General features: G+C 43.9%; 1 protein-coding gene across 2 annotated transcripts in view; it reads right to left on the bottom strand.

Moving 5' to 3' along the window:
- The window catches only part of MIER1 (MIER1 transcriptional regulator), an 83999-nt gene that overhangs the window by 10911 nt on the left and 50546 nt on the right, over positions 1-22542 (bottom strand). The window contains exons 5-12 of one of the 2 annotated variants that reach the window (XM_082265255.1): positions 16333-16485; positions 12769-12895; positions 12619-12683; positions 11001-11073; positions 7857-8008; positions 2700-2781; positions 2405-2496; positions 68-195 (exon numbers count right to left, since the gene is read on the bottom strand). In XM_082265255.1, the coding sequence (XP_082121381.1) occupies positions 68-195; positions 2405-2496; positions 2700-2781; positions 7857-8008; positions 11001-11073; positions 12619-12683; positions 12769-12895; positions 16333-16485 (872 nt within the window). Of the gene's footprint in view, positions 1-67; positions 196-2404; positions 2500-2699; positions 2782-7856; positions 8009-11000; positions 11074-12618; positions 12684-12768; positions 12896-16332; positions 16486-22542 lie in introns of both variants that reach the window. The other variant, XM_082265254.1, reaches the window with a different exon arrangement.

Below are 22542 nucleotides of genomic sequence, written 5' to 3' on the forward strand. Positions count from 1 at the left end.
CAGTTGCTTTGAAACGGTGCCTCTGTCACCGCTACAGCACCATTCTGTTTCTATACAAAGTACTCACGTGACGCCGGGGTGAAGGTTGTACTTCTTTTTGCCGAATCGTGTTTGCTGGGCGAAGAAGTCGTATCGCTCAGACTTCTTCCACATATAATAAAAAGCCACGCACTCTCCGACCGACCGTGTTCTTACCTATGATAAGTGGAGATAAGGCAACATTTGCCAAATCAGGTACACAAGGCATCACACAAGGATCTCTTTTAGGAATAAGACACAGTAGTATAGTGGTTATCTTTTACAAATGCCTGACTTGGTGTATGTAGGATTCTGAGAAGGAACCCTGCCTTCCTGGAGTATTATAGATCTGTGCACTTTTGCAAGTATTTCCTACCCATCATAATATATCATAAATATATACAGTGTTTGTAGATTCATTGGCTTCTATTAAAATTAGCCCTACTGTTCTTGGCTGTGGGGTAGTAGATTACAATCTCATCAGAAGCAGGGACTAATGTGTTTTTACTGCATCAAGGGAGAAAGTTACATATATCCCATCCCATACCTGGATATGCCAAGTATTTTGCAGTGGCTCCAACATAAGAATGGAGTGCTAGGAAAGGGGTTTATAAGGGAGTCAAGGGTTGGGCTAGTAAGAGACTTTGTCATTCGGGGGGGCTGCTCCACCCAGAAGGCTTTTTATCTTAATGCATATTTTGCATTACGATAAAAAAAAAAAAAAACCTTCTGACTTTACAACCCTTTTAATTAAATATTAAGCAATAGTCGTTAGAAATGTATGCTATTTCATAATATATTGAATAAAAAACACATCTATTCCAATGATATCAAAATCAAAGCTGTGGATAATAGCGCGAAATATACATATTATTATTAATTATATATATATATATATATATAAAATAAACACCCGTGACATATAGGCAAAAAGAGCAGGCAACCACAAACGGGTTAAATAATCCACAGCAGTATCCCAGTATAAATGCCACCACATAACCAGGGAGAGCATATGTGTAAAGAAAAAGAAGATATCCATAGTGTAATATTGTACACGATCTTTAATAGATGAATAAATCTTCACACATTAAACTCACATAGATTCAAATGGTACGGTCTGCTTGTATAACATGGGAAAAATAAGTACATTAATAAAGTTGACAGGTCCATAAGATGAGGGTCTGCCTGTGTCTTAACTAATACTTTCAAATATACTTGAATAGGAAAACACTGTGTGTGATACATAAATATATATTACACACATACATAAAACACACAGTATATGTATGTATTTATATGAATAGTAAGACAATATTAAATAAAATTGTAAACTTTGCATATATATATATATATATATATATATATATATATATAAAAAAAATAAATAAAATATAGTGAATATTTATGTAACCAATATATAAATACATATATAGAACTGTATGGTTACACACTTATAACACATTTAACACATAGGGTGGGGTGAACGAAAGTTGTTAATGTCCTTGGGTTAAGTCTGGCCAAGTCAAGAAGAGTTTGATTTAATGATGAACACTTTGGGTGTCAAACTGTTTATAGACAAGGATTTTAACTGGGTAAAACTATAGACAAAAACAGTTAGAAATAATTTTAATAAACATAGGAATTGTGGGAATAAATAGATTTGTCTGGATGCATGACAGATGTCAGATTTATGGTTAGTTATAATGACGTAGATCTTAGCAACCAATCATATTGTACCACATATAATTCTATGGCGAAACGGTTATAAAAAATGCCTACGTTCCTTGCTCCCAGCTGCAGCTGATATTAATAAAGCCTCTTGTTCGTTTGGAAATTAACTGCCTCACTGTTTTGTTACTTTCCACATAAACAACCTTACTGCTTTCTACTGCTTGTCTATTGGGGGCAGAGTGAAAGCCACTCCAAACTGATACCCCCATCTCGCGCCCCCCCCCTAAGTAAGGTATGCTAAAAGAACCACGTTCCCTTGGTCTCTGGTCCAGAAGTCCACCCTAAGTAAGAGCCGCTGTAAGAACTTATGAGGGTGAATGACTTCACTGCCCCTACCTGACAGTTTGTACCTGGTGACTGGCCACGCACTGATGAGCACAAAGTGTACATCTTGCTGGGGATCAAGCACTGTCACTCTGCTCTGAGCTGGAGGTGACAGTGTCTCTCTGCATATTTCTAAAATAAGAAAAGCATACCTATCGCATTGTGAGTTTAAAAAAAAAAAAAAAAAAAACTATAGTGTCTTTTTTTTTTCTGCATTGATAATCTTTTAATTCCCCTTTACACCAAGGCTATAAATCACAAAAATTATATCTATTGACCAACTGGTACAAAGGCTGAAGAACACCAATAAAATTAGATAATTGCCTTTTACCTTATTTGCCTGAATCAGGTGGAAATCTTTTCCATATGCTTTAAGCCCTTGCTCAAAATTTCGACACTCTTCTTCTGTCCAAATAGAGAGCTCTTCTGAGGGAAGTATGGAAAAAAACATTACTTTTTTCTTTTCTTTTTTTTTTTTTTTACCTGGAGCTGCAGAATTCTATCACAACAGAAAATATTATATATAGTGTTCTGATATTGGAAGGAACACAGCAAACGGTCAGTACTTCTAGTGAAGTACACAGCAAGATGTTTATTGTCCTGGTTTTCAGGAGATAGGTGCTTACCACGTGCTGCTTTCACATTGAACCTTAATCTTCTCAGTGCTTCTTCTGTGTCAAAGTTACATTTCACCAGCTCATAAAGGGCCTAGAGGGCAACAATCAAGAGTCAGAATTGAGTTATATAGAATAAACTATATAAACCATAGCAATCAACTGCCCTTACTTGCTCTATTTTGCTCTCTGTTAAATATACCCCTGAAAGAGGTTTTATATTTGCTTGAGGAGTGCAAAAAAAAAAAATGGGATTTTTTTTCTCACCGTAAAATCCATTTCTTTGATGTTCACTGACACAGTTCCTGATCATCTAAACCATTGGGTTATACTGCCCCCTACAGGAGTAGGACACTAGGCAGAAAAATAATTTGACTACGCCTATGGCAGTCCCAGGAGGTATACTCCCCCCTCTGCTATGGGTACTTAGTTTTGTTACAAGCAGTTTTAGAAGTATTAAAATCCACAGAGGGGATGGGTGCTGTATTCGTCAATGAACATCAGAGAAATGGATTTTACAGTAAGATCCAATCCAATTTTCTCTTTCCTTCATTGACGGACACAGCTCCTCATCTTCTTCTTCGACCATTGGGACGTCCCAAAGCAGTGTCAAAACATGAGGGGTGGGAACAGCAAGAAAAAATTCCCAAGGCTAAACTGTCAACAACCAGGTAACAGGAGCTCAACCAAAAACAACTGGAGCCCACCTGAAAAACATTACACCTCCAAGGACGGAACAAGCCCCCTAAACAGCAGCCTGCAAAACCTTGTGCCCAAAAGAGGCATCCGCAGATGCCAACACATCCACTTTAAAAAATGTAGTGCAACTGTGCACCGATGACCAAGTAGCCGCCTTGCACACCTGCGTTACTGATGATGACAGATAGCCCAAGAAGATCTAAGCACCCGCGTACAATGCGCCATCACAGGGAAAGGAGGAACCTGACCCTTAATCGAAAAGGCCTGAGTCACCGTCCGTCTGATCCATCCAGAAATAGTCGCAGAAGCAGATAGTCCTTGTCTAGGCCCATCCCTAAGCACAGTGAATCTGACTTACTAAAAGACTCCATAGCTGCCGGGTACATCCGAATAGACTGAACCACATCCTGGGAATGCAACGCAATTTCCTTAGGATGTTTTGGCCTTGGACACAGGGAAGGCAACACTCCTCATTCAGATGGAAATCAGAGACCACCTTTGGAAGGAATGATAACCAGGGGCAAAGAACCACCTTATCTTAGAGGACCACCAAATAAGGAGAACAAGACAAAGCCGCCAATTCCGACACCCTGTGCATAGAGGTGATAGCCACCAAAAAGACCACCTTCTAGGATAGCGTAAGCAGGGGAATCTCCCGAATATTTTGAAAGGGAAGCTTCTGTAGAGCTTAAAGCAGCAAGATTGGAGTCAAATGTCGAACCCCCTAAATAAAAGTATGCACCAGGGAGTGCGTAGCCAAGGGTTGTTGAAATAAGACCGCCAAGGCCAACACCTGGCCTTAAAGGTACTCAAGGCAAATCTCTGCTAAACCCCCCCCATCGAAGGAAGGTCAAGACTTGAGCCACGGAAAGAGCAAGGGTGAACACCAAGCGACTCACACCATCACACCACGAAATGTACTATTTCCACGTACGATAGTAGATCTTCCTAGAAGTAGATTTCTTAGCCTTCAGTAGTGTGAGAATCACTGACCCAGACAAACCTCTATTCTTCAGCACCTGGCTTTCAATAGCCAAGCTGTCAAAGCCAGTGACTGTAAAGCAAGATGGAAGATTGACCCTTGGGACAGCAGATCCTCCCTGGGAGGTAGTCTCCAAGGGGCGTCTGCGACCAGTCGCACTAGGTCGGCGTACCAAGACCGGCAGGGCCGGTCCAGGACTACTAGAATGACCAGAATCCCTTCTGCTGCGATCCTGCGCAAGAGTCTCAGCAGAAGCTTGAGAGGAGGGAAGGTGTAAATTAGAGGATGCTGGCCCCAGGGGGCCACCAGCACGTCTGGGGCATCTGCTAGCAGATCCCGTGACTGTGCCACAAACCTATGCACCTTCCTGTTGAGTCGAGGACGCCAACAGATCAACCTCGGGGGTGACCCACCGGTGACACAGCTGATAAAATACCTCTGGATGAAGGGACCACTCCCCTTGGTCTAACGCCTGCCGACTGAGAAAATCCGCCTGCCAATTTTCCACCCCTGGAATGTGTACGGCTGAGAGGGCCAGATCGAAACACTCTGCCCACTGAAGGATGCCGGCTACCTTCAGAGTTGCCAATACACTTCTTGTTCTACCCTGGTGATTGACATAAGCCACGGCCGTGGCATTGTCCGAATGGATTTGCACTGGACACCCCTGAAGGCGATCCATCCAGTGATTTAGGCACAGCCTGATCGCTCGGAGATCCAGGACATTGAGAGTGAGTCTGGACTCTTCCAGTCAGTCGATCCTGAGGGACAAAAAAAAAAAACTTCTTATGAGCTGAGGAGGGGGGCCCAACTAGGGTCCTTGCCCTTAGTAACCTATGGAAGAAGGGTACTCTTTACCCCTATTGGACCTTTAATGAGGACATCCAGGGTACCTCCAAACAGGCAATCTCCTTAAACGGGAAGATCAGTCAAGGCTTTTTTAGAAGTATGTTCCGCAGACCAGCAATTGAGCCTAAAGACACGCCGAAGGACCACTGTCGAAACAGAGAGCCGAGTCACTAGGGGAGCCGCATCCAAGAGGCATCACAGATACCTGCAGCCCCTGGACCAGCAGGTCCGCCAGTTCAGCAAAGGAAGGGGGAAAGCGGTTCTCCCTCCAGGTCACGATGTAAAAGCTTAGCCCAGTCGGCCAGTCTGACACCAGGGCAGTGGTGAATATCGGCCTTGGTGCCGAACCAGCCAGGGTGTACACATTGCGGGCCACAGCCCTGCCTTCCTGTCAGCCGGGTCTTTAAAGGCCGGCGACTCTTCAACTGGAATCATGGTTGCCTTGTTTAATCTGGAAACCGGAGGGTCCACCACCAATGGAACAGTCCACTTCTTAAGAAGGGACTTCTTATAGGGGTATCGCCTAGCAAAGCACTTAGGGACCCCAAAGGGACGCTTTGGTCGTCCCCACTCTGTAGTGAAAATTCTGTCAAAATAGGAGGGGAAAGGTTACACCTTTGCCGCTCTGGATGGCTTATGAGTGCCAAAGGGGACCTGCGTCTCCGTCGCAGCGGCGTCCTCCATCTTTAAAATCTCTATAAAATCAGTGCGTCCCCAGCGGCTTTTCGTGTGCGGTTTCAGAAGTGGAGGAATACTCCTCACTAACTGAGGATTCAAGGCGCTTGGTCGCAGACCCATGCAGGATGACCCATGTCCGCGGCGGCCAGATCAGATTCTGGATCTGAGGGGACAGATGAGGCAGAGGAAGGCGAGGGCGTTTTTTTTTGCCAGCCCGTCCCCCAAAAGCCAACTCCACCCGGGACACAAAGGACTCCAGGACCGCCATCAGTGCGTCGATGGATGGTTGGGACCCAGAAGGCCCCGCTGCCTCAGAGAGGGGATCAGATAGGGAGATGTGCTCTAAAAGACTCCATGAGTCACCAGGGGGACCCCACAGAAAAGTGTAAAACACTACTAAGGGACACCCCCACTGCTGTCAGCATACCCAGTTGCCAGTCACAGAGCCCCAATGAATCCTCAGCAGACAGGGAGAGGACCACACCAGACTCACCACCCCGCAAAAACCAGGCACCGCAGCCACCAGGAGACTCTGCACTGCACGTAAGGCGATCGGGAAAGGATCCAGGAGTCAGCACCAGGGGATGAGGAGGTGGCTCCCACTCCTGAAATCACAGCCCATAGGGCTCCACTGTCATGGCCCCTGCAGTTTTCTATGGCAAACCACTGCAAAATGGCCGCTGGACTACACAAACATGGTTGCCGTGCATTGCAGCACAAAGGCTACAAGAAAATGGTGGCACAACGGGGCTCTCAGGGACCCAGGAGGAATCTCTAGGCCTCAGGATAGGGGGCCCTGGCAGGAACCCCCCCACCCCGAGAGGTGTACCAGACCACCCACACAGTCCCAGCATTGGTGGAAAGGGGGGTGGGGTGGGGAAAGGCGAGGGGGGGGTGCCTAACGGGAAGGAGGGGAACCCGGGGGTCCGTGTCCACCCCAAAACCCTCCAGGGGGAGGGGGTTTTACAGCTACTCACCATACCAGGCGGGCACTGCTCCAGACAGATCCCCTCGCCATCGAAATGAGGGGGCTGTCAGCCAGGAGGAATACTGCGACTCAGGCCGAGACTTGGTCTCATGTGACCTCGCAAAGCGTTTAACTCGCAGGCCAGCCCCCCTCCAGTGGGGCTATGTCACGGTCAACCTAGTGCGGAGCTGAGGTCTGCGTGTGTTTGCCAGACTGGGGTGACCACTGGCAGTTGATTGTAGATCTCACAGGAAGAACCAGGAGAAAAAAATCTATCTAAAAGAAATAAAATGCCAGGACTTGAGATCCCAGCAAGGAACTAAATCCTTACTCCTGACTAGGCAGAAAAAGTACCTATAGCAGAGAGGGAGTATACCCCCTGAGACTGCCAAAAGGGGTAGCCAGACTTTTTTTTCTGCCTAGTGTCCTACTCCTGTAGGGGGCAGTGTATCCCAATGGTTAAGAATATCAGGAGCTGTGGCCTTCAATGAACGAAAGAGAAATCTATTTTATTTTTTAAATAGGTGAACTTAGCCTTTAATTCCAGCAAAGAAAAATCTGGTCTCCTGCCACAGTCAAACTGTGTAATCTCAGGACTGGATAGACAGAAATGCAAATCATTTGGCCAGTAAAACAACTCCTATAAAAGTATTTTATAGGTGTATATTAGCTATTTGGAGTTTGGCTTTAATGGTCAGCAGCTACATTTCTACTATGTCCTGTAATGGCCTGCAAGAGGAACCACAGTACCCAACGAAGGGCAAAGAGTCAGATAGCAGGGACCACCCAGGGTTCTGTGTTTGACCCAATTCATTACAGTTCTCCCAACAAGGAAGGCCAACCAGAATAATGAACACAGGGAGCAATTCAAGATGGAAACACACAGGAAAGGTATTTACCTTGAAGCATAAAATGTCAAACTAATAAAGGGAAGCAGCAGAAAGATACAACACATCCGTGCATAGTAGATACGCTATTTGTGCCTCTCCAGTACCTGTTCATTGTCCTTTATGTGTGCCCCTTCAGGAATGGCGTCCAATCCTTTTTCCTCCCCAGTTCTCTTCGATGCCTCTATCAGAAAGTCTATCACTCTTTCCTCTCCAACATAATCAGGATTCCACAGTAACTGGTCATCATTTTCATACACTGCAACATAAAACATCCAATCAAATTCTGATGAATTCCAATCCGTACAATAAAATGGCATCTAAGCATTTGATGCGTTCCTTTGCGGCACTTTGTATACTTGTTCTGAGTTATGCTGTTATTAAATGTGTTAATTGAATATGTCTGTTTTTTAAATTCAACTTGGCTACATAAATCGTCTGTTTATTTGTCTGCCACTTATCCTGATTTTGGCTTGTTAGCAGATGGTAGTATGGGTTCCCAACTTGAACTGTTTTCCTTTAGGCTCCATGTACACGGGACGTTGTTAAAAGTCCCTTTGAATGCTGGAATTTTTAGGACGTTTGAAATGTCCGTTAGGTCTTGTTTGCACCCGCGTTTAGCGGGCGTTTGCGTTTAGAACCGTTCCTAGAGGTCAAAAAAATGATTCCCCTTGAAAATGGAACAGGCCGTCGCGTTTGGCCACGTTCTTACGTTTGAAACGCAGGGAACACGCGTTCGAACGCAAATAATTGCTTTCTAAAAAACGTCCCTGAACTCAACTGCCTGCAAATGCAAAGAAGAGCAGGCTTCGTGCATGCGCAGTATGGAACAGCCTTTGAAGCCGTAAGGCTTCAATGCCAGTTTCCCTTACCCAAAAAGGCTGCGATTGAAAAATCGGCTCAGGTGAGGACATCACTGGATCCTGGGACAGGTAAGTGTTCTATATTAAAGTGGTTGTAAACCCACTTTAAATACTTTTACCAATAGGTAAGTCTATATTAAGGCTTACCTATAGGTGCTACAAATATCTCCTAAACATGCACCGTTTAGGAGATATTTACAGTGCATGCAGCCAGTGACGTCAGGGGCGCATGCGATCTGAAGGAACGGCCACCCGTGCCGTTCCTTCAGAGCCCTATGCCGTGAATGGTGGCAATGTAATCGCGCCTCCGGGGAATCAGATGGCCGGAGGACGCGATCCAAGAAGCAGGACGGCCGGACATGTCGGCCGTCCTGTCGGCACTGCGGGGGGCTTTGTTTTTAGGTAAGTACTTCATAATGAGCTAGTATGCAATGCATACTAGCTCATTATGCCTTTGTCTTTACAGGTTTTTTTTTTTTTCATTTTTTTTTTTTTTTACAGGGTTTACTTCCTCTTTAAGTCGGCAGCTACAGCATTTGTAGCTGCTGACTTCATTTTTTCTGACAGAGCCTGGAGCTCCTTTTTAAAGTGTTACTAAACCCAGGAGCCTGCAGTCACTATATCTGGTCTCCCACAGTACACAGAAAATGAAAATGCAATAGTAAAATTTAGTTTAGAAAATTTAAACCGCTAAATACCTTTTCTCATCAGCAGTATATAGCAGTCTTGTGACTTATATCAGTGTCCGATTAAAGCTTGTAGGAGGAGTTTTCATTCTGCTCTCACTGTCCTATAAGACTGCAGAACCCTTGACCCTCTGTCTGGACAATGCTGATTGGCCCTGTGCTGATCACATGCACTCTCCCAAGAAAACAAAAACTCTCTCTAGCAATACACACCAAACAAAGCAAGTGCAGCTTGTCTGCTAACCTCCGTACTATCAGAAGATGAGTTAGGGACACTGGAAGGTGGTGGGGATCAGAGAAGACAGGATCAAACCGCTTTTTTAAACAATACAAAGGATTAACCCCTTAGGTTCCACAGTGGGTATAACAAGCATGTTTTGTTGCATATACAGATTTTACTGTAGTGGGTTTAGTAACACTTTAACTGGGATGACACACAGTGTAATAGCCAGCACATTTTGGGAGTTGGTAACAACCTCCTTCATTAGGACTTGCATATAACTGGTGACCAGTTGCACCAGAAGTGTTACAGCAGTCAGAATGGATGGACAATCCGCATGTTTTTAAAGCCCTGATGAAGAGGGACTAATAAAGGTGTACTTATTGGGAGTGGTGCTGACTTTGTGTGTCCAGACATTTTGGATTTTTCCATGGGTGTTCCCTGAGGCCCCCTGGTGTATGTGAGCTGCCTTAGCCAAAGCACTTTATTCCATGAATCCGGAAATCTTTCTTTGAATATGTATGAAAAATGACAAAAGATTCAGTGCCTTATACCCCACACCCCTTGAATTTTGCTTCCCAGGTGACAGTATTTGGGAGCTATGTTTCAATGTAACTAAATGTAGACAGTGTGAAGAGGAGGCAGACCCTAATACCTTGCATTTAAAATCCATATATTATAGCCGACCTAATCAGATTTTTTTTCCTGAATCCTTTGCAAACATTTTATGAAAATTCAGTCCCTTATGTATCCACTCTAAGGGTGGTCACATAATATTGCAGGGTCTCCTGCAGCCACCATTGCAAGCGCACCCCTTGCCAGGACTGCATGCTAACGTACATACAGGCAGTCCTGTAGCCCCTAATTGCAAGCAACTGCACAACTCCCTAGGAATTTAACCAACACCAGCTTCCAAGCCGGTGCTGTATAACTATAAAATAGCAGGCACATGCCAATCTGTGGGCGTGATAGCTTTAGAGAAACCCCATACAAGCAGTGTGTAAGTATTATAAATTGTTTTTATGTGGAATACACGGAGTCAGGTGTCACATTATAAGCGGACATGGAGCAAGGGATGATGGGAAATGTAGCCCTGATGCAGCCAGTCATGTAAACAATGCTGTTACAGGTCCAATGTTCCCTTCCAGACCGGATGTTTGGGGACGCTGGCGGAGAGAGACAGAGAACCGATTTTACAACATCTCAAATCACGTCATTAGGGATGTGATTTGAAAAACGTCTACATGGTATGGCTTTTCTTAATGGTCCATAATAGAGTGCAGCAAACAAAGCTGAGGGTTTAATACTACTTTAAACACCTATAAAAGCAAAATGTTTGTACAACATGCTTTGACTAGTCACTCCTAACAGCTACAAAGGAAATGGTTGACTCATAAAATTTGCCTTGGAAAAAGTAGCTTTTACGGAGTGGGGAAAAACCAATCTGGTCATAATAAAAAAAGACTCTTTTACGCCACTTACCTTTCTCTGTTTCTCGATATTTGCTAATGCCAACGGGGATTTCGGCTTGAAACATAGAACCCACCATTATCTCCTAAAGGATACAAATTATGCAATGCTGAAAATGAACATCTGAACATCGAAAATTACAAGCAAAGTTACAGAAAATGTCTGCAAAATGCAAAGGGTGCAATCACTAAGCAACCAATCTGATCACAGTTTCCTAAAGAACTGGACCATCTAAAAAAAAAAAAAAAAAAATTCTACGGCAACATCTTTAAAAAAGCTGGCCATAGTTGATAAAGCAGCCAAAACAGGCTTTAAGGTTAGCCCTCTGTTGAAACCCTCTCTCCCAACATTTTTCAAATAAAAATTTTAAGAAGCCAGCAGGAAATTGTTGGCCAAACAGTGGCTGCATCCAATCAGATGCAGTCACTGTTTACGTATTTTGACAGTCACCAGAACCAGTTATCACAATAAAATAGCTGGCAGTGCAGATTTGTCCACTCACGCAGGACAGAATGGATGGAGAAATCGGTTTTTCATGCAGGTTGCAATCAATACAATTAGGATATGGCCAGTTTTAAGCTGGCAATACACGGTTAGGTCTTCATTCAGCAAAAAGGTTGAAAAAAAAAAATAAATTCCTCCATCCACGCAAACGAAGTGGATGGATCAATGACCTTAAAGCAAAACATTGGGGTTGATTTACTAAAACTGGAAAGTGCAAAATTGGGTGCAGCTCTGCATGGTAGCCAATCAGCTTCTAACTTCAGCTTGTTCAATTAAAGCGGTTGTAAACCTAAAAAAAAAAAACCTGCAAGACAAAAGGCATAAATGAGCTAGTATGCATCGCATACTAGCTCATTATGAATTACTTACCTTAGAACGAAGCCCCGACACGGACCCCCGGAAACCGATGAGGGTGCTGACATGATCCCACGGCATCTCTTCCGGGTTCGGCGGCTCCGGCGCCGTGATTGGCCGGAGCCGCATGCGCATGGAAGTCATTTTCCGGCAAGCTCCAGGCAAAGGAAGCTGAAGGTCCGCCGGACCTTCAGAGCGCGTGAGCGGCTGCATGCACTGCAAATATCTCCTAAACCGTGCCAATTTAGGAGATATTAATTGTACCTACAGGTAAGCCTTATTATAGGCTTACCTGTAGTTACAAGTGAAAAAAGCGGTATACTACCGCTTTAAGCTTTGGCAATGAAATCTGGAAGCAGACTGGCTCCTAAGCAGAGCTGCACCGGATTTTGCAGTCTCCAGTTTTAGTAAATCAACCTCATTGTATTCGGACAGCGGCACCGACTTCTGTTGCGCAGGGAAGACCACACGCTGACAGACTGGAAGCAGCTGCTGAGGCTCAAAAATAATGCAGCAGGAAGTTCCCACAAAGCGATTGCCAGAGGAAGGTACGCAAGGGTACCCTGCATGCAGAACATGCAAAAATAAGTACAGAAAAAATCCAAACTGGAGTTCTCCTTTAAACCACGCAATCACGATGTAGCTGTCATGGTTCGGTTTAGCATCAAGACGGATCATAGCACGTTTGAGCGTGCTGAAACTCTAAAACTGAAACAGAACTACAGGCTTATGGCTCTATTTCAGGAAAAAAAGAATATTTCAAGAAGTTTACTTTTTTCCAGTCTTCTGAAGGAATATAATCTTCATCATCTTCGGACTCCTCTTCTATTTCGTTATCTGAGACAAATACATTTTCATTTCACATTAGCCCAGAATGACCTCTTACAGAGAAAAGCAAGACAGTCTAAAAGGGGTGACTTACTGGTATCAAAGTACTTGCATCGCCGAGACCGGGTAACTTCTGGTGCGTCTTGAGTAGCAGATGGTGCTGGCTCGTCAGAGGATTGGGTCTCATCTTCTTGACCAGATGAATCTTTGACAGTTTCATCCTTAAAAATGGAAAATCCCATCAGTATGTGCACTGAAACAAGTAGTTTCCCGCTAAATCAGCCAGGGGCAAACCACAAGCTTCAGCCCAAGTTGAGTCACTATCTAGCAGGGCATGCTGGGACTAGTAGTTCATGAACAGCTGGCAGCATTGCTGATCTCTGCTATATGTAATATTTGAACAAAACATTTTCTAAAACTTGTAGTTTGGAATTTTGGCAACCTAAATAAGTGAAAAGAAAAAAAAAAAACAGTTCCCGAAAAGGTTCCTAGCTTTTGAGCTATCCCTGCTACCAGTGTTTGTTACCCAAAGAAGAATAGATCCTGTTCCCTTAAAGCATGTTATTCAACACAGTGCTTGTGCTGTGCAAGTTGGCCCCCTGTATCACCTGAAATACCTGGCTGATCCTACCTACTTTTGCCTTCTCCTCTGTAAACCGACCACAGTGTATCATGGCTACTGAGCCCTGACACCGTGGTCAGTTTACGTGCCTCCGTCATCTGCTGTATCTCCTCTGTCCTCCTCTCCCTCCCCATCAGCTCCAGACACTTCTCGCCCCCCCCCCCTCCTGCTGCTAAAAAAATATATCATCTGTATACCATCCAATCTGTTATGTAATGCTGTGTGTCCCATGTGCTGTATTAAAAAAAAAAAAAAAAAAATTGGATTTTTTACTTACCGTAAAATCCATTTCTCTGATGTTCATTGACGGACACAGCTCTTGATATTCTTAACCATTGGGTTATTCTGCCTCCTACAGAAGTAGGACACTAGGCAGTCCTGGAGGGTATACTCCCTCTTTCGGCTATAGGTACTCAGTGTTGTTGCAAGTCATAAGAATTACAACTCCACAGAGAGGTGGGTGCTGTGTCCGTCAATAAAAATCAGAGAAATGGACTTTGCGGTAAGTCAAAAATCCCATTTTCTCTTTCGTTCATTAATGGACACAGCGCCTGATCTTCTTAACCATTGGGACGTCCCAAAGCAGTGTTAAAAATCAGGGGTGGGAACAGTGAAAAATAAATTCCCAAGGCTAACTATAGCCAACCAGGTAAACAGGAGCTCAACCAAAACAACTGGAGCACCCTGAAAACAGCAATACACCCTCAAAGAGGACCAGGTCCTCTAAACAACAGCCTGCAAAACCTTGCGGCCAAAGGAACCATCCGCAGATGCCAACACATCCACTTTATAGAACTTTGTTAAAGTGTGCACCGATGACCAGGTGGCCGCCTTGCAAGCCTGTGTCACTAACGCCTGATGACGGAAGGTCCAGGAGGCACTGAGTGCCCCAGTAGAGTGTGCCATGACAGGGAAAGGAGGAAACGGACCCTTGATGGAATAGGCCTTAATCACTGTCTGATTCATCTGGAAATGGTTGCAGAGGAAGTGGACAACCTGTTCCGAGGCCCATTCGTAAGCACAAATAGTGAGTCTGATTTCCTAAAAGACTCTAGCCGTCAGGTACACCCTAATCGCCCGAACCACATCCAAGGTATGAAAGGCAATTTCCTTTGGATTTTTAGGCCTGGGACACAGGGAAGGCCACACAATGTCTTCATTCAAATGAAAATCAGAGACAACCTGAGGAAGGAACAATGGACAGGGTCTAAGTCTTATCACTGTGAACTACCAAGTAAAGTGAACGACATGGTAACGCCGATAATTCCGAGATCCTGGGCGCAGAGGTGAAACCCACCAAAACAGGCCACCTTCTGGGACAGCGTAAGCAGGGGAATCTCCAGAAGATTCTCAAAAGGAGGCTTCCTTCTGGAGGACAGAGCACCAACTTGAGGTCCCAAGGCGGCAACAGAGACCGCACTGGAGGGGTCAAGTGCCTACCTCCCTGAAGAAAAGTATGCACCAAGGAGTATGTGGCCAAGGGCCGTTGAAAAAAGACCGCTAAGGCCGACACCTGAAAAAAAGAGGGCTCTTATGTTTAGCCCTGAGTTATTTTCTCCACCCCTCATTTCCTTTAGGCACTTTTGATTTATGGAGAAAAAGGAGGATAGCCCAGAAAAATGCCTCCTACTCTTGGTATGCCTGTTAATTGCCTCAGTACCAAGAGCATGATCATAAAGACAGAGGCGGGGCCTGTTTCCCGCCATGGACTACAAGAAAAGGATTTTATTCAGAGACAGGACAAGTGCAGTGTGAATTCCAGCAGCTCTAGACCTGGAAAGTACTTTGCAACTAACTTTTACAAGAGTCTAGTTTCAGAGTCTGGCAAGCACCCCACGTGGAACTCAATAATCAGATCCAGGCTAACAAAGCATGTCCAGTCCAGCGAGGTTCAGAAGTATCAAAGTAAAAAAGATAAGAAAAGAGGGGGGGGTACAATTTAGCACGACAGAGCTGAAACGATGTCCATCCTCCTAGGACACTAGCAAACAACTGAGGCATGCTGGTAGTAGGAATGGTTGTCCAGGGCTGGCCTCCAGTATTTGTGTCTGCCAGCATCCCTTAGGTGGCAGCATAACCAGAAGTTTAAAGAGGTTGTAAACCCTCTTGTATAACTTTTACCTATAGGTAAGCCTATATTAAGGCTTACCTATAGGTGCTATAAATATCTCCCAAACTTGCACCGTTTAGGAGATATTTACAGCGCAAACTGCCGATGACGTCATCGGCGCAGGCGCTCTGAGGGAACGGCCACCCGTGCCGTTCCTTCAGAGCTCAGTGCCGTGAACGGCGGCTCCCGCGCGCATGCGCGGGAGTGATGTAATCGCGCCTCCGGCCAATCAGATGGCCGGAGGATGCGAACCCAGAAGCGGGACGGCAGGACATGTCGCCGTCCTGTCGCTGAGGTGGCGGCACGGCGGGGGCTTCGTTTTAAGGTAAGTACTACATAATGAGCTAGTATGCGATGCATACTAGCTCATTATGCCTTTCTCTTTACAGGGCTTTTTTTTTCTCTCGTTTTTTTTTTTTTTGACTTTACTTCCTCTTTAAAGACTTCCCCTCAATTGAGAAGGAAATGTTTTATTTAAGCACATCCTAATCCTCAATCCTCCCCCACCTACCTACATGAACCTCCGAAATTAACTCTTAATCCACAGCCTTACCCTTAACCCAACTTTAAATATCTGGAGATACTGACTGCCTAACTTAAGCCTGATACACACTATCCAACTTTTGTGGTTAGATTTCCTTCAGATTTACCTTTTCTATGTAGTGGAAGGGCCTGCCAGATTGCATACAAATTGAAAGTGTTTAGGTTTGACCTCATATTATATGGTTTTAGTAAATCTAAAAGAAAAAGTCTTCAGAAAATCTTATAGTGTGTATGGCCCATTAGGAGACCAGGGATGCTTGCCAGCACCTGCTTACACACAAACCAATAACCCATTGAAGAATCCAACACACTGTATAGTGTATGGGTTTCATGGCCAGAATTTACTGTACCTTTATACTGGTTTCTTGTAGTCCGATGCTCACCTTATTTTCCCCGCTGCATCCGCTGTTCCCATCATTGTCCTCCTCCTCCTCCTCTTCTTCATCCTCTTCTTCCTCCTCCTCTTCTCCAGGTAGAGGTACTGTGCTACCATAGCCATAAAGTCGTAATAATTCATGAATTGGCATCTCGCTCTCCTGGAATAAAAGCACAGCTGGTTATCGTTACTATTATTTAATCATCCAGCGGGGACAAACTGATCACAGTTTATTTCGATTGCTGTTAAAGGAGAACTCTATGTCATCTGTATCTACAAAGGTTATAAACTTAAAGCAGAACTTTACCCATAACAACTTGATAAAAAAAAAAAAAAAAAAATGTTCTTTAGTAAGGAAGATACATTCCACATTATTAATTATGTTACATACATTAGTGTGTGTTTTAAATTGCCTCCAGCATGGTTTCTATTCCTTCTTGTTGAAGGCTGCCATTTTACTGAAGCCCAGAGCCCCTGAAAAGCAGTAAATCATAAAGCGGAACTAAACCCAATAATTTAACAGTTTAAAAAAACAAACAGTTACATTCCTGGAATGCCGGGATTGCAAACTGTCACATTTGCTTGTGTCCTCAACCAAACTGTCAAACCATCAAATGGCTGGTGACATAACTTATCAAAAGTGCAGCACCATGGCAGTTGCAGATCAATCAGAAGCAGCTTCCTTGGCTGTAAAGGATACGAGGGTTTAATTCCGATTTAAAGGTGAAGTTCACCCTAACACTAAAATGGCTACATCCACAGGAATCCATGATCTAAGACTAACCTATCTAACCCCGTAAAAAAGAAATCAATATACATACATACATACACACCTTTTCTGAAGCAGCTCTGGTCCAGTCCCACGCTGAGCTGTCAGCAACGGCTTTGCTGTGTAGGCGGGTGCAGAGGAGGCAGTCAACAACGGAAGCCCCATAGTATCTCTATAGGTGACGTCACTTCCTATTCATTTCACAGCCGCTGTCAGCTGTCTCCTCTGCAGAGCTTCCGCCACTGGAGACCGGACCTGAACAGCTTCAAAAAAGATATGTATAGTGATTTCTTCTTTACAGGGCTAGATAGGTTAGTCTTAGATCGTGGATGCCTGTAGATGTAGCGATTTTAGTGTTAAGAGTGGACTTCCCCTTTAAGGTTGTCAGCATATCGGCCTCTACAAATTTGGCAGTGTCTAAAAATGGAGAGCAACTGAGCATGTGCAGAGCAGGGTGAGACACTGGGGTTTATTTACTAAAGGCAAATCCACTTTGCGCTACATGTGAACTGCAAGCGCACTTGGAAGTGCAGTCGCTGTGGATCTGAGGGGAACGTGCAAGGAAAAGAAAAAACAGCATTTTTGCTTGCACATGATTGGATGACAGAAATCAGCAGAGCTTCCCCTCATTTCAGATCTTCCACCTCAGATCTACAGTGATTGCACTTCCAAATGCACTTGTAGTGCACAGTGGTTTTGCCTTTAGTAAATAAACCCCAGTGTATTACTGGATTTTAAACAGTATAGGCACTTATTTTTAATGTTTTATTTTAACAGGACTTCCATTTTCTGACTAAGGGGATCGATCCGCCATCCCCGCTGAGCAGGCGGATGACAGCTCCGTCTCCGCTCTGTGTGCAGAGACAGAGCTGTCTGATCCCTGCTCTCCTCTATGGGGAGATCGGATAAGAATGGACCGCCTGTCCGTTCTCGTCCGATCCCATCCGATCCACCAGAAGGATGGAAAATAGGGTTTCCATCCGTCTGGATTTCACGGACAGGATCGGATCGAAGTCCGCTGACACCCCATAGGGATGCATGGAGCATCCGATCAGGTCCGCCTGAAAAACTGACAGGCGGATCAGATCGGATCGCCCATATAAAAAGGGGCCTAAAGTTCCACTGTAAAACAATGCATTATGATAAAAAAAAAAAAAACATTTATATATGGTCTATGAATGTGAACGCCCCTCTAAGTTGTTGAGTTCAGGTGTTTCTAGGGTACACTGATACTAGAGCTTACAAAGACATTTTGGAAAATGGTTAGCTTCAACCTTGTGGTAACAGTTTGAGAAAGACCTTTTTCTGTTCCAGCCTAAGAAAGCCAGCTGCATAAATACCGGTACATGGTTTCAGGCGTTTGATGTGAAGGAACCCAAGTGGCCTGTACAGTTCTGATCTTAACTCTACTCAATACTTTTGGGAAAATTTGGATCGCTGATCCAACATCAGTACCGGTTATCACAAAATTCTCTTATCTAAATGAGCACCAATTCTCAAACACATTCCAAAATCTTGCAGTAATCCTCCACAGAAGGCTAAAGGCGAAATCTTATATTAAAGCCCATGGTTTTTCACTTGACAGGTATTCTTGAACAGCTCTTGAACCAGAAAAAAGGCAACATTTTATGATGTCAGTTTATAAGAGGCATATTAGCTGCACATCCGCTGCAGTGATAAGTTTATATTAAAGTAGATCTATAGCCGAAACAGTCTTTTTTTTCCAATTATGGATAGAGTAAGGGAGGGGTATAACTCCCGTAAAAAAAAAAAAAAAAAATGTCGCCATCTTTGTCCCTTTGTGGAGATTTCCCTTCACTTCCTGTCCCATAGCAAAACAAGAAGGGAGAGGAAATTCCTGCAAACTAAGGGAATCCCTTGGAAACCCCAGGTCACCAGAACGACTGTCCCCATTGGAGATTTCCCCTCTGTTACTTTGCTAGGGACAGCCCAAAATGTGGGAATTTTTTTTTTTTTAATTTCACGTTTGATAATGAGTTGACAACTATAAACAGGGCAAATAGAGCGCATGAATCTTCTGAACCACTTACGGACTTCCCGCAGCAGATTTACATCGCTAATTTGACGTTAGATGCTGGAGTTATGGCAGCAGATAGCTGCCATAACCCCGGTATTTTTTTTACAGGAGGGGCGGTCCTCTTTCAAATAAAAGTGGACCCAGCGGCGGATGTACAGAGCCCTAGACCTCCTCTTTAACATTAAACTGGTAACCTGTAGAAATTTTTCAAATGTCGCCTATGGAGATATTTAAGTACCGTTGTCTGTCGCCATTCCACGAGTGTGCGCAATTTTGAAGCGTGACATGTTGGGTATCTGTTTGCTCGGCGTAACATCGTCTTTCACATTATAGTAAAAAAACTGGGCTAACTTTACTGTTTTCCTATTTTTTTAATTAAAAAAAGTGTTGGGGTTTCTAAGTAATTTTCTAGCAAAAAATACTGATAAACAACAAGTGTCAGAAATAGGCCCAGACCTTAAGTGGTTAAAGGGGACAGAGAGAGCAATAAAAAACTGACAGGTGTTCTAATCGCTCTCCACCCTATCCAAAACTAAAAATGTGGAGGTGTAGCCGGTGGAGAATGCATCGCCTACTTGGGATGAAGACCCTTTGTACTAGCAAAAAGCACATTATTCTGTATGTGAATATAGGTACAATTTTCAGGTGAGCATTGTTGAAGCACAGAATTCCTTTGAAGTCATTGGATTAAAGGAAATGTTTTACTTCAAGTATAACTAAAGACAAAAAACTTTTTTTGAAGTTTAGGATGGAGTTAAGAGTTGTTTTATTGCCGTCTGTGCCCCCAGTTACGGAGATTCACCCTCTCTATTTGTCCTGTTTACCATTATCATTGAAAGTGAAAGTAAAAGAAAATTCATAATTTTGGGTTGTCCCCAGAAAAGTAATAGAGGCTAAATCTTCCAACGGCGAATTTTCCAGTGTATCTTTAACCACTTGCCGACCGCTGCACGACTATTTACGTCGGCGGTCAGCCCCTCACAGGCAGAGCGACGTAGGGCTACGTCGCTCTGCCTGTGAGGGTCTAGGGAGGGAGCGAGCGCGCGCGCGCTGCCGGAGGCGTGGTCACGGACCCCCCCGCGCGTGTGACCGGCGGACCCGATGTCCGCCGGTCACTCGCGATCGTCGGGTGGGGAGGGAGAAAGGCAGGCGGCTAATGTAAACAAAGCCGCCTGTCATTCTCCCCTGTGTATGAATGATGATCATACGGTTCTACTATGTAGGACCGTAGATCTCTGTTCCTACACCTCAAGCCACAGCCAATCACAGTTAGAATCACGCCCCTAGGGACACACATAACCCCTACCTCTCAAAAAAAAGTTAACCCCTTCACTGCCAGTGTAATTTTACAGTAACAGTGCATATGTATAGCACTGATTACTGTAGAAATGTCACTGGTAACCCCAAAAGTGTCAAAAATGTCAGTTAAGGGTCCGATCTGTCCGCCGCAATGTAGCAGTACCGCAAGAAAAAAAAAAAAAAAAAAAATCGCAGATCGCCGCCATTACGCGTTAAAAAAAAAACAACAAAAATGACAAAAATCTTTCCCTTTGTTAGTAAACGCAATAACTTTTGCGCAAACCAATCAAAATACGCTTTTTGCGATTTTTTTTTTTAGCAAACATATGGTAAAAAAAAAAAAAATTGGCCCAAAATGTTAAAAAATTTTGATTTTTACTTTTTTTTGGGGGGGGGGGGAATTTCATAATTTCATATAAAAAAATGTGAAAAATATTGTTATTTTTGTAAAATTGACGCTCTTTTTTGTTTATAGCGCAAAAAGTAAAAAATCGCACAGGTGATCAAATACCACCAAAAGAAAGCTCTGTTTGTGGGGAAAAAAAGGACGTCAAATTCGTTTAGGTATAGCGTCGCACGACCGCGTAATTGTCCGTTAAAGTCACGCAGTGCCGAATCGCAAAATAGGCCCTGGTCGGGAAGGGGGTAAAATCTTCCGGGGCTTAAGTGGTTAACAGCTGCCAGATACTGCCCTGAGCGGCTGTCTTGTAGCACTGTGAAGGTTAACAGAGGCTGCTGCTACTGACAAAAGTTGTGCTGCCCCCTCCTCCATTCATATAACTTGTCTTAGTACTGTTATGCAGTGCTTTGTGAATGGATAGAGTAGACTCATGGCAATATCCAGTAGCTGTGAAGGAGACACTGCAGAAAGATTGTGTTTCAGGAGCAGCAGCTTGCAGGTAACAGGATACACACCAATACACATACCTCCTGTATTTTCTGCTGTATCCCAAACAAAGATATACAACTTCAGCTTTAACAGTTTTCACACAAAGGCTTAGGCTCCTTTCAGACGGCCTCTCCGCTGCTTTAGTCCGCTGCGGGACTTTTTTTTTTCTTCCACGGAGCGGATGACATTTCTGTCATCCGCTCCGTGTGCCCGCATATCATCCCATCCGTTTGCGGATGATATGCGGACATAATGTAAGTCTATGGCACTGCGGATGTCAGCGGATGACACCGCTGACATCCGATTTTCCTTCCTTTCCGTTTTTAACACGGAAGGAAAAATGGGGTTCTGTTCCATTCATAAAAACGGAACAGAACTGAAAGGAGGAAAATCGGGTGTCAGCGGATGGTATTCCGCTGACATCCGCAGTGCCATTCACTTACATTGATGTCCGCAAATCATCCGCAAAAAAATAGGATGATTTGCGGACACACGGAGCGGCCGTGTGAAAGGACCCTTACAGTTTTATAAAAGGATAAAGAATTTACTAATGAGGTCATTGTAAAAACACATGCAACACTAAGCAGAGTTCACATAGGCCACAAGGTGGCAGTCTCTTTAGTTAAATCGGTAATGGGTAAAGTTTTTTTTAAAAAATGCATCTATATTGCGTGAAAAACACTATCTATTTAACCATTTGCCTACTGGGCACTTTCACCCCCTTCCTGACCAGACCACTCTCTCGCACTCGGAACGACATTTTCACAGTCATGTAACACTGCACCCAAACAACATTTTTATCATTTTTTTTTTTTTTTAGACAGATAGAGCTTTCTTTTGGTGGTATTAATTCACCACTGGAGTTTTTATTTTTTTGCTAAACAAACAAGACCGAAAATGCTTTTTAAGGCCTCTTATACACGATACTCCTGTTTGAGCATCTACTTTTTCCAGATACTTTTTTTTGTATGTATTTGAGCATATTCGTGCGTATTTGCGTGCATTGAGGCTTAAATTACTGACCAAAAATGCTGATTTTTCTATTTGGTTCTTACTGAAGAATGCACAGCGCTTATTTACACGCCTGTGTGCACAGGCACATTACAATTAATGGGCTGTATTTTTACAAATCAAATGGTTCCTTTATTGAAAACAGTGGAATGACACATTGCATACAAATGAACAGATACATAAAGAGTGGGAGTACATAAGCTTAAGTACA

This window comes from Pelophylax lessonae (genome assembly GCF_965119305.1).
Source record: "Pelophylax lessonae genome assembly, chromosome: 8".
Classification (NCBI taxonomy): Eukaryota; Metazoa; Chordata; class Amphibia; order Anura; family Ranidae; genus Pelophylax; species Pelophylax lessonae.